Raw genomic sequence first — 13,598 nt, 5'->3', positions numbered from 1 at the left:
GCAGACTCTGGGGCCTTTCAGAACAGGTTCATAAATACTGAGATCATGTGACACTTAGATTGCACAGAGGCGGACTTTATTTAACTAATAATGTGACTTCTGAAGGTAATTGGTTGCACCAGATCTTATTTAGGGGCTTCATAGGAAAGGGGGTGAATACGTATGCACGCACCATTTTTATGTTTCAAATAAATACTTATTTTTTCTTCTTCTTTTTTTTCACTTCACCAATTTGGACTATTTTGTGTATGTCCATTACATTAAATCCAAATAAAATCCATTTAAATTACAGGTTGTAATGCAACAAAATAGGAAAAATGCCAAAGTGTATGAATAGTTTTGCAAGGCACTGTATCTGCAGGCACCACCTCTGTTTCAATGAAACACTTAGTCTGACCGATTTCTGCTGTTATCTTGACTCTCTTGGTAGATTGGACGATTTCTACCATCTCCAAATGTCATAGCTCTATAGTTGGTGTGTCAATCATATTTTGTACGGCTTTCATATTTAGTTCACTGACAGTTATCAAGCCATTTTGCACCACACACTGTGCGTGTACATGCAGTATCAATCACAGCAGATCATAAGGATTCAACTATAAAGATCACGGTATCAGAAAACAGAGCAGTGTAACATTACACTCTCTCTGTGTTTACATGTTCCTCTGTTAGTTTAACTTGTTCATTTTTACGAGGACAGTCTTTAACCCAATGGTAAGTGCTTTGACAAATAGCACATGTTGATCTCCTTCCATACCTGTCCAGTGGATTTGTGCCGGGCAATGGCACTCTCGTCTGGTTGTCTTGACAACGTGACTTGTTGGTGCCTTTTCTCTGCTGGTCAGTGTAATATGCTGCATCACTCATTTGCACTCTGTTATTGGCACGACACCAAAACATGTTTTTAGTGCCAACTTCATTGAAGCAAATGTCAGCACAGTAGAAGCAGTGAAAGCTGTTGCTCCCTACCATCCAGACAGGTGGTACCTAGCAACTTGAAAGCTAACACTGCATCCAGGAGAACCATGTCTCCACCATCCAGACAGGTGGTATCTAGCAACTTGAAAGCTAACACTGCATCCAGGAGAACCATGTCTCCACCATCCAGACAGGCGGTATCTAGCAACTTGAAAGCTAACACTACATCCAGGAGAACCATGTCTCCACCATCCAGACAGGCGGTATCTGGCAACTTGAAAGCTAACACTGCATCCAGGAGAACCATGTCTCTACCATCCAGACAGGTGGTATCTAGCAACTTGAAAGCTAACACTACATCCAGGAGAACCATGTCGTACTTGCGCATGTTCGAAATCAGTTATGTATTCCGTCATTGCAACCCGAAATGTCTCAAGTAACACGGTCAAAGTTTGATTATGCCTCGAAGGCCTTTCTCTTCTTTAAGAAACACAGAATCCAGTGCTCTGATCAACGTTCCCACACCGTCATCCTTGTTCAAATCCTCCACGGATATTTCCAGTGCTGTATCTCTCGCTCGTCCCTCGAGCGATAATACCATCGCAAGTGCTTGCTTTTTCTCGTCCAGATTAGTAACCTGTGTCCAGATTCCAACTTTCATACGACCTCTTCTTGTCGAAGCGAGGTGGCACATTGCAGTTAATAGCCATCCTCTGCTACCAAAGTTAACTTAAAATGACACAACAACTAGGTTCCAGTTTAACAACGTTTACTAAACCGTATTTTCACAAAACATGTTTGCCATTGTACTCAGACCAGGTCCATCAACAGTGAGACTACCACCAGGCGTACTAATAACAGAGTGACGGTGCCGTAGTGGCAGAAATATAAGGATACTGAAAACATGAACTTAACAGGTAGTGAGTAGCTGTGAATTTGTGGGTTGTAGTAGGAGACTCGGGCTGTAATATTTCACACCCCAGTGAATCTCCACATGATCAAACCTCTGCTCAGTCTCATGGAAACACAGCACACCAACATTCACTGGGTGTCGAAACCCAACACCCCCTGATGAAATCCATCACATCCTCCATGTGAACACTGGGAGTGCTGCCATCATGCTGTTGCCTTTCACTCGCAGGTTCCATCACCATCCGACCAGCTCAGGAACTAGACCACATGACTCCAGCAGTGCTGCCTGTCACAACTGGCTGATGTGAACCCATCAGACGCCTGGACCCAGTGAATAGAGCAGCACCACTGGGCATTTAGACATCCACGGCTCAAAGGTTTGGTCAGGTCAGGCTATTTCTATACTCATTGTCTCTCCAGTGGGAAATGAGGGGAGGCAGTTTATCTCTGCCTAGTGTCTACCTCCACACTGGCTGCCATTTTGAACCAAGCTATTTTAGTTTGTCCACTCTCTGTGGACCCTCTATTGCTTTGGTCTGGAGTCTTAAGACAAGTGGATGTAATGTGTATACAAAGCATATATATATATATATATATCAAAATAATAGAACAAAATAATAGAAGCTCGTGACAGTTTTCCAGTAAAGGAGGCTGGTCCCTGACAGAGGGAGACTGTGGCCTAATTCAGTCAGGCTATCTCTACTGATTGGCTGTCTGTCTCTTTCTCTCTCTAAGTCGAGGTTGTGTTAAATCAACCGTGAGTGTGAAGTCTCACGTCTGCCACCTGAGAGGGATTTGTTTTTAGATTCTACTGCAGCGTACTGTATTGGGCTCTGTAGGAAATACTCTTAGGCTTGATGACCCGGGGCTACATCGCTTTTTCTCCTTTTTTCTCTCTCTTACTATTCCGTCTTTCTCTTTCCTTCCATCTCTCTCTCTTTCCTTCCTTCCACCTCTCTCTCTTTCCTTCCTTCCACCTCTCTCTCTTTCCTTCCTTCCACCTCTCTCTCTTTCTTTCCTTCCTTCCTTCCATCTCTCTCTCTTTCCTTCCTTCCATCTCTCTCTCTTTCCTTCCTTCCATCTCTCTCTCTTTCCTTCCTTCCTTCCATCTCTCTCTCTTTCCTTCCTTCCATCTCTCTCTCTCTCTTTCCATCTCTCTCTCTCCTTCCTTCCATCTCTCTCTCTCTCTCTCCTTCCATCTCTCTCTCTCTCTCTCTCTCTCTCTCCTTCCTTCCATCTCTCTCTCTCTCTCTCCTTCCATCTCTCTCTCTCTCTCCTTCCTTCCATCTCTCTCTCTCTCTCTCCTTCCTTCCTTCCATCTCTCTCTTTCCTTCCTTCCTTCTCTCTCCTTCCTTCCTTCCTTCCATCTCTCTCTCTCTCTCTCTCTCTGTCTCTCCTTCCTTCCATCTCTCTCTCTCCTTCCTTCCATCTCTGTCTTTCCTTCCATCTCTCTCTCTTTCCTTCCATCTCTCTCTCCGGAGGTGTTTCTATGTAAAACACCACAGCTGTCTGAGGACTGAAACTTGACTGAGTGTAAAGGCGACGGGTTGTTAACAACAAAAAGGTGTGTATGTGCTGCCCATGGCGTGGGGCTCTACACACTAAGCCCATGTTAAGCCTAGTGAAAATCAGGGCTGACTCCTCATGATAGGACACAGGGCCTCTGTCTGAATGGTGGGATGGATGAGAGTTGTGGACTGATCCACTGAGCTGCAGCTACTTCAGTCACATACATGGGGGTCAGTCCGGTAACAGTTGTTTGTGTTTTTGAAGGAGAACGTAACATTGCAGTGCAGTCCCAATAGAAAAGCATTTAGTCACTGATTTAATTGTAGTGTTTGATGTACAAAATCTCTTGACGATAAAAAATATCCTCAGAGGGTAGTCCTATCAATAACATCCCATTTCTGTATTGTAGTTTGATTGGCTACGTATTCCGCATTAATGGAAGTACCACAAATATACCCCTGGCTGTAATGGCTCTCACTGAATCTGTCAGTCAGCAAAACAATGGATGTGCCATTGAAGAGTGGGCTGCTGTGTGTTTGTGTGTTGGAATATTAATTAACTGAACAAGACAAAGGGTGGCTACTTTGAAGAATCTCAAATATATAAAATATATTTTGGTGTGTTTAACACTTTATTTTGTGTTATTTCATAGTTTTGATGTCTTCACTATTTTTCTACAATGTGGAAAATAGTATAACATTTAAGGAAAACCCTTGAATTAGTAGGTGTGTGCAAACCTTGAACTGGTAATGTACAGTACATGTAAACATGGGTGTAAAGTGACTGGTAGCAGGAATATAAATACTTATGGTAATATACTAGTGGTAATACAGTGCCTTCAGAAAGTATTCATACCCCTTGACATATTCCACATTTTGTTGAGTTAGACTGAATTCAAAATTGATTACATAAGAATTTTTTCTTCTCCCATGTACACATAATATCCCATAATGACAAAGTGAAAACCGGTTTTTAGAAATGTTTGCAAATTTATTGAAAATGAAAGTCTTCACACCCCTGAGTCAATACATGTTAGAATCACCTTTGGCAGCGATTACAGTTGAGTCTTTCTGGGTAAGTTTCTAACAGCTTTGCATACAGTGCACATAAATCCAATGACAAGCATAGCCATAACATGATGCAGCCACCACCATGTTTGAACATTTGAAGAGTGGTACTCAGTGATGTGTTGGATTTGCCCCAAACATACCGTTTTGTATTTAGGACATAAAGTTTATTTTCTTTGTCACATTTGTAGCAGTAACTATGTTGTTGGTCCATCCTCAGTTTTCTCCTATCACCATTGGCCTCATGGTGAGTCGTATCTGTACTATCCGGCAACTGAATTAGGAATGATGCCTGTATCTTTGTAGTGAGAACTTCACCGTCCTCAAAGGGATATTCAATGTCTGCTTTTTACATTTTGCATCCATCTACTAATAGGTGCCCTTCTTTTGCGAGGCATTGGAGAACGTCCCTGGACTTCGTGGTTGAATCTGTTTTGAAATTCACTCCTCGAACTGAGGGACCTTACAAAGTATTATTTAACATGATTACTCCTGAACTAATTTAGGCTTGCCATATCAAAGGGGTTGAATACTTATTGACTGAAGACATTTCTCAATTTAATCCATTTTAAATTCAGGCTGTAAAAAAAAAAAAAAATGTGGAAAAAGTCTAGGGGTGTGAATACTTTCTGAATGTAATGTATATACTGTACATGTAAACCAGAGGAATAGTGACGAGTAGCTGCTAGCTAGAATTGGCACTGTGGTTTACAGGCTTTTCATGTCGTTTTCAGCCTCCCAGAGGTGAGTCATACAAGGATCCAACCCCAAATGATGAATCTATGACGCATGGAGAAAATCATAGTACCTTTTTGAGTTCTTCAGTAATTAGTCAAAACACATTTATGATGCAGAACATGTATTCCTCAATTCCACATAATCATCTATTCATGTCTGTCAAATATAACCCCTTCAACTTTTAGTTGTTGATACAGTTGGCAGCTAAGGTTGAAGAGTGGTAGCTAAAGTTTAGGGGGTACATGTATGAGTCAATGTATTATATCTAAATGTGAAAGTTACTCTGAAAAAGTGGGTTTATTAGTTCATGATAATAGGTCACTATTGGTGTCAATGAGTATGCTGTTGAATTCAAACATATGATTTCACTATATACAGTTGAAGTTGGAAATGTACATACACTCAGGTTGGAGTCATTAAAACTTGTTATTCAATCCCTCCACAAATTTTTTGTTAAACAAAATATACTTTTGGCAAGTCGGTTAGGACGTCTACTTTGTGCATGACGCAAGTCATTTTTCCAACAATTGTTTACAGACAGATTATTTCACTTATAATTCACTGTATCACAATTCCAGTGGGTCAGAAGTTTACATACACTAAGTTGACTGTGCCTTTAAACAGCTTGGAAAATTCCACAAAATGGTGTTATGGCTATAGAAGCTTCTTTAGAAGCTTTAGAAGCTAATTGGCATAATTTGAGTCAGTTGGAGGTGTACCTGTGGATGTATTTCAAGGCCTACCTTCAACTCATTGCCTCTTTGCTTAACATCATGGGAAAATCAAAAGAAATCAGCCAAGACCTCAGAAAAAAAAATTGTAGACCTCCACAAGTCTGGTTCATCCAGCAATTTCCAAATGCCTGAAAGAATCACATTCATCTGTACAAACAATAGTACGCAAGTATAAACACCGTGGGACTGCGCAGCCGTCATACCTCTCAGGAAGGAGACTGGTTCTGTCTCCTAGAGATGAATGTACTTTGGTGAGAAAAGTGAAAATCAATCCCAGAACAACAGCAAAGGACCTTGTGAAGATGCTGGAGGAAACAGGTACAAAAGTGTATATATATCCACAGCAAAACGAGTCCTATATCGACATAACCTGAAATGGCCACTCAGCAAGGAAGAAGCCACTGTTCCAAAACCACCATAAAAAAGCTAGACTACGGTTTGCAACTGCACATGGGGACAAAGATCGTACTTTTTGGAGAAATGTCCTCTGGTCTGATGAAACAAAAATAGAACTGTTTGGCCATAATGACCATCGTTTTGCTTGGAGGAAAAAGGGGGAGGCTTGCAAGCCGAAGAACATCATCCCAACTGTGAAGCACGGGGGTGGCAGCATCATGTTTTCGGGGTGCTTTGCTGCAAGAGGGACTGGTGCACTTCACAAAATAGATTGCATCATGCGGGAGGAAATGTATGTGGATATATTGAAGCAACATCTCAAGACATCAGACAGGAAGTTAAAGCTTGGTCTCAAATGGGTCTTCCAAATAGACAATGGCCCCAAGCATACTTCCAAAGTTGTGGCAAAATGGCTTAAGGACAACATTTGTGGGCAGAACTGAAAAAGCGTGTGCGAGCAGGGAGGCCTACAAACCTGACTCAGTTACACCAGCTCTGTTAGGAGGAATGGGCCAAAATTCACCCAACTTATTGTGGGAATCTTGTGGAAGGCTACCCAAAACGTTTTACCCAGATGTAACAATTTAAAGGCAATGCAATCAAAATTCTAGTTGAGTGAACTTATGACCCACTGGGAATTTGATGAAAGAAATAAAAACTGAAATAAATCATTATCTCTACTATTATTCTGACATTTCACATTCTTAAAATGAAGTGGTGATCCTAACTGACCTGACAGGGAATTGTGAAAAACTGAGTTTAAATGTATTTGGCAAAGGTGTATGTAAACTTCCGACTTCAACTGTACATCTAAATACTCAAGCAAAACACCTACAAACTGTCTGGGGTACTAACAAATGGCCAGACAAGTGCCCAGGAGTGTTTTAGGGTGAACTTCCTCTTTAAACAAAGTAAACATCACTGAAATATTGTATTCTGAATACTCTGTGATCCTTTGTTTTGATTACAAAGCCCTGTCCAGGTAATTTGGGACAGCAAATACATGTGGTGTTCAGCCATTATCCAAGTTTCAAAGTTACAGCAAATACATGTGTTGTTCAGCCATTATCCAAGTTTCAAAGTTACAGAAAGTACAGATCCATTTCCTTGCCTCTCTGGTATGAGGAATTGAATGAAATAGCTGTCATTATTCCTCTACTAGCAATCTACTCTGCATACAGAATAGTGATGCTGGGACTATTGTATTATACCTGCCAAAATGTTGCATGGGGTATTGGAAATGCATAAAACCACCTGATTTCTGCTAACACAAGCACTTTAAATCACATTTTTCCTCGCCACACTCTTACCCCCTGCCAAGATGAAGTGCTTTCTCCTGATGTTAAACGCCATTTTAAACATCATGTTTTTACTGCTTCTGTTCTTCCTGAATCAGAAGAACAAGTCTAATGACACTGATGCTGCTTTAAAAAACGGAGAATAAGCATAGAGTCAAGAGTGTATGGAAACTCCAAGAGCTACACACTTCACCTTGGCTTGTGTATGGGGTTACAAAGGCAATGTCACAGACGAGTCGAGGTGTGAAATAAATAATTCTCTCTACTATTATTCTTAAAATAAAGTGGTGATCCTAAAAGTTTACTTCTATTTTCTCCAACACCCTCACTCAGATTTGAAATTGACCCACACCCTCTAACCTTGTCTTGTCCTCCCTCAGGTGATGAGCCAAGCAGAGGGTCAACAGAAGAACCTGGTCCAGTCCATCGAGTCCCTCCCCACGCGAGGACCCCTTTCCTGCCTGGACCAGGACCTCCTGCTCCTCAAAGCCACGTCAGCTGCCACCATGAGCTGCCTGGGAGAATGCCTGAACATCCTGCAACAGACCCAGACCCACAGCCAGCCCCAGGCCTCCCAGCCCAACCACACCTGCGGTCCCTCCTCCGGTGAGTCCGCCACAGGCATCCCCCACCCGTCTCCCCTTAGACCCCGACAGCAGCTGCAAGGGCCTTAAAGGAGAACATGGTTCTGAGAGAAGCCTTACTTGGCATACAAACTAGATTCATGAGAGAGAATCTGGTACTTACAGGTATCCAAGAGAAAGAAGGAGAAGTTCCTGAATCTGTAGTTAGAGAGTTCCTCCTTACAGCGCTTCAGATTCTATCAGATTGCTATCGACAAAATCCAACTCGAACGTGTACACTGCTTCGGACAGAGAGGGCAGAGGTATGAACGCCCAATCGTTGCCAAATGTGCTTTCTTTAAAGATAAAATAATGGTTAAAAGTATGGGTAAAATACTTGCTGGCCCGAAAATAGGCATGAATGACCAGTTCCCGAAGGAAATTGCAGAACGGCGCAAAGTTCTGTATCCAATTTTCAAGGAAAGTAGATTGAAAGGGCTCTCGTCATCGATAAACTGTATATTGACAACCAGTTGTTCAGAGACACAAAGACCACGCGATTCTAAAAATCACAAAGATCTCATAGAGGAGACAAATAATGAAACACACAATTCTAGCCTTGTTACGGGATTGAATAATATAAAAAAATAAGTATATATATATATATATATATATAGCTTTTCTATTTATCTTCAAATATAACTAATTGGAACACAAAAGCACATTCAACATGGCAGAGATAAAAACACAGCAGATAGAAGGCACGGTATGTGTGGATGTATTGAGATGGATGGTGTGGTGTGTGTGTGCTTTTTGGTGTTTGGGTAAGTGTGGCGTTAAGTGAATGAGAAAGGAAATGGTTGCATATCCCAGAACCAATGTCTGTCTGTGAGCAGGGGTTGTGAGAGAGCTTTCAATTTTGTGCAGACGAGGGATATAAACTTAGCGAACATGATTAACATAAATTGAATAATGTGTCCCTGAACAAAGGGGGGGGGGTCAACATTAAAATTAACAGTCAGCTGCATTAAGTACTGCAGTGCATCTCCTCCGCATGGACTGCGCCAGATTTGCCAGTTTTTGCTGTGAGATGTTACCCCACTCTTCCACCAGCTGGAAATTCCTGGACATTTCTGGGGGGAATGGCCCTAGCCCTCCGATCTCAGGTCCCAGACATGCTCAATGGGATTGCGATCCGGGCTCTTCGCTGGCCATGGCAGAACACTGACATTCCTGTCTTGCAGGAAATCACGCACAGAACGAGCAGTATGGCTGGTGGCATTGTCATGCTGGAGGGTCATGTCAGGATGAGCCTGCAGGAAGGGTACCACATGAGGGAGGAGGATGTTTTCCCTGTAACGCACAGCGTTGAGATTGCCTGCAATGACAACAAGCTCAGCCCAATGATGTTGTGACACACCGCCCCAGACCATGACAGACCCTCCACCTCCAAATCGATCCCACTCCAGAGTACAGGGCTAATTCCTTCGACGATAAACGCGAATCCGACCATCACTCCTCTTGGTGAGACAAAACCGCGACTCTTCAGTGAAGAGCACTTTTTGCCAGTCCTGTCTGGTCCAGCGACGGTGGGTTTTTGCCCATAGGCGACGTTGTTGCCGGTGATGTCTGGTAAGGACCTGCCTTACAACAGGCCTACAAGCCCTCAGTCCAGCCTCTCTCAGGCTATTGCGGACAGTCTGAGCACTGATGGAGGGATTGTGCGTTCTTGGTGAAACTCGGCAGTTGTTGTTGCCATCCTGTACCTGTCCCGCAGGTGTGATGTTCGGATGTACCGATCCTGTGCAGGTGTTGTTACACGTGGTCTGCCACTGCGAGGACGATCAGCTGTCAGTCCTGTCTCCCTGTAGCACTGTCTTAGGCATCTCACAGTACGGACATTTCAATTTCTTGCCCTGGCCACATCTGCAGTCCTCATGCCTCCTTGCAGCATTCCTAAGGCACGTTCACGCAAATGAGCAGGGACCCTGGACATCTTTCTTTTGGTGTTTTTCACCAAAATAAATATGAAAGGCCTCTTTAGTGTCCTAAGGTTTCATAACTGTGACCTTAATTGCCTACCGTCTGTAAGCTGTTAGTGTCTTAACGACCGTTCCACAGGTGCATGTTCATTAATTGTTTATGGTTCATTGAACAAACATGGGAAACAGTGTTTAAACCCTTTACAATGAAGATCTGTGAAGTTATTTGGATTTTACATTTTAGTTTACTTTTTATAATGAATAATACATCTTATGTATTTATTGCCCCATCATGGTGGAACAGCATTTTTTAAAATAAATTATACATCTCATTTATTTATTGTCCCATCATGGGGAACTACATTTTTTAAATAAATTATACATCTCATTTATTTATTGTCCCATCATGGTGGAACAGCATTTTTTTAAATAAATTATACATCTCATTTATTTATTGTCCCATCATGGGGAACTACATTTTTTAAATAAATTATACATCTCATTTATTTATTGTCCCATCATGGTGGAACAGCATTTTTTAAAATAAATTATACATCTCATTTATTTATTGTCCCATCATGGGGAACTACATTTTTTAAATAAATTATACATCTCATTTATTTATTGTCCCATCATGGGGAACTACATTTTTTAAATAAATTATACATCTCATTTATTTATTGTCCCATCATGGGGAACTACATTTTTTAAATAAATTATACATCTCATTTATTTATTGTCCCATCATGGGGAACTACATTTTTTAAATAAATTATACATCTCATTTATTTATTGTCCCATCATGGGGAACTACATTTTTTAAATAAATTATACATCTCATTTATTTATTGTCCCATCATGGGGAACTACATTTTTTAAATAAATTATACATCTCATTTATTTATTGTCCCATCATGGGGAACTACATTTTTTAAATAAATTATACATCTCATTTATTTATTGTCCCATCATGGGGAACTACATTTTTTAAATAAATTATACATCTCATTTATTTATTGTCCCATCATGGGGAACTACATTTTTTAAATAAATTATACATCTCATTTATTTATTGTCCCATCATGGGGAACTACATTTTTTAAATAAATTATACATCTCATTTATTTATTGTCCCATCATGGGGAACTACATTTTTTAAATAAATTATACATCTCATTTATTTATTGTCCCATCATGGGGAACTACATTTTTTAAATAAATTATACATCTCATTTATTTATTGTCCCATCATGGGGAACTACATTTTTTAAATAAATTATACATCTCATTTATTTATTGTCCCATCATGGGGAACTACATTTTTTAAATAAATTATACATCTCATTTATTTATTGTCCCATCATGGGGAACTACATTTTTTAAATAAATTATACATCGAATTTATTTATTTATGACCCTATATTGATGGAACGGTCCACAACCCTATACCCTAGACACCCACCTGAATGACCCAGATACTAAGGAGAAGTCCCTAGCTGTTTTATGGGCCTGCTGTAAGTGATCTGTATGCAGCCGAAATGTGGTCAGAGACCTAGAGCAGCACTGCCCCCTCAAGATTCTGAGCCTGCTTGGCAGGGTTGGTAATGCAAAGCCAAAGCCCCCTAAAGGGAGAACATACTATACAAGGAAACTCTCAAAGCTGCTAATGAGAACCTTGACGACCTTGTACCTAGCCGGTGGGGATTCCGGTGGGGTGCCCCCACCCAGGCAGTGGCAGTACTGGCAACACTAGCTGCAGTAACCCATGGGGAGGAGGTCACACTCGGACATTCAGAGAGGGGGTATATTATTGTGGCCCTGGTGGCACAAAATCAAAGGTCTGACTGCACTGAGATGCTTGGGAATATGGTCAATACGGGGGACTGTGTTGTGGGTGTTTCAGGGGAAGGGGGTTTATCTCCATCATCTAGGACGTGGCAATGGTTAATGAAATCTCCCCACTTCTGCCCATTTTTTGCTCAGTCTTGCAGGCCTTCTCATACAGCTGCAACTGTATATGCATTCGTAAATCAATATCTTTCTTGAATTGGGCTCTGGGATGGTGCAACTGTTAAGTCTATGGTTGTTGTGGGGGAAAGGGGTAGTGTGTGTGTGTGTGTGTGTGTGTGTGTGTGTGTGTGTGTGTGTGTGTACGTACAGTGGGGCAAAAAAGTATTTAGTCAGCCATGAATTTATTTGCAAATTATGGTGGAAAATAAGTATTTGGTCACCTACAAACAAGCAAGATTTCTGGCTCTCACAGACCTGTAACTTCTTCTTTAAGAGGCTCCTCTGTCCTCCACTCGTTACCTGTATTAATGGCACCTGTTTGAACTTGTTATCAGTATAAAAGACACCTGTCCACAACCTCAAACAGTCACAGAGCTGTCAAAGGACACCAGAAACAAAATTGTAGACCTGCACCAGGCTGGGAAGACTGAATCTGCAATAGGTAAGCAGCTTGGTTTGAAGAAATCAACTGTGGGAGCAATTATTAGGAAATGAAAGACATACAAGACCACTGATAATCTCCCTCGATCTGGGGCTCCACGCAAGATCTCACCCCGTGGGGTCAAAATGATCACAAGAACGGTGAGCAAAAATCCCAGAACCACACGGGGGGACCTAGTGAATGACCTGCAGAGAGCTGGGACCAAAGTAACAAAGCCTACCATCAGTAACACACTACGCCGCCAGGAACTCAAATCCTGCAATGCCAGACGTGTCCCCCTGCTTAAGCCAGTACATATCCAGGCCTGTCTGAAGTTTGCTAGAGAGCATTTAGATGATCCAGAAGAAGATTGGGAGAATGTCATAAGGTCAGATGAAACCAAAATATAACTTTTTGGTAAAAACTCAACTCGTCGTGTTTGGAGGACAAAGAATGCTGAGTTGCATCCAAAGAACACCATACCTACTGTGAAGCATGGGGGTGGAAACATCATGCTTTGGGGCTGTTTTTCTGCAAAGGGACCAGGACGACTGATCCGTGTAAAGGAAAGAATGAATGTGGCCATGTATCGTGAGATTTTGAGTGAAACCTTCCATCAGCAAGGGCATTGAAGATGAAACGTGGCTGGGTCTTTCAGCATGACAATGATCCCAAACACACCACCCGGGCAACGAAGGAGTGGCTTCGTAAGAAGCATTTCAAGGTCCTGGAGTGGCCTAGCCAGTCTCCAGATCACAACCCCATAGAACATCTTTGGAGGGAGTTAAGTCTGTGTTGCCCAGCAACAGCCCCAAAACATCACTGCTCTAGAGGAGATCTGTATGGAAGAATGGCCAAAATACCAGCAACAGTGTGTGAAAACCTTGTGAAGACTTACAGACAATGTTTGACCTCTGTCATTGCCAACAAAGGGTATATAACAAAACTTTTGTTATTGACCAAATATTTATTTTCCACCATAATTTGCAAATAAATTCATTAAAAATCCTAGAATGTGATTTTCTGGAATTACAGGCCTCTATCATCTTT

General features: G+C 41.6%; 1 protein-coding gene across 2 annotated transcripts in view; it reads left to right on the top strand.

Annotated features, from left to right (window-relative positions):
- Positions 1–13,598, top strand: part of LOC110496796 (oxysterol-binding protein-related protein 10) — a 136,906-nt gene that overhangs the window by 85,219 nt on the left and 38,089 nt on the right. For both annotated transcript variants that reach the window (XR_005037434.1, XM_036952521.1), the window contains exon 6: positions 7,953–8,178. Coding sequence is in view for 1 of the 2 variants with exons in the window: in XM_036952521.1 (XP_036808416.1) it covers positions 7,953–8,178 (226 nt within the window). In the remaining variant the exon portion in view is untranslated. The remainder of the gene's footprint in view (positions 1–7,952; positions 8,179–13,598) is intronic.

This window comes from Oncorhynchus mykiss, chromosome 18 (assembly GCF_013265735.2).
Source record: "Oncorhynchus mykiss isolate Arlee chromosome 18, USDA_OmykA_1.1, whole genome shotgun sequence".
Lineage (NCBI taxonomy): Eukaryota > Metazoa > Chordata > Actinopteri > Salmoniformes > Salmonidae > Oncorhynchus > Oncorhynchus mykiss.
This window is presented reverse-complemented; position numbering and strand designations above follow the sequence as displayed.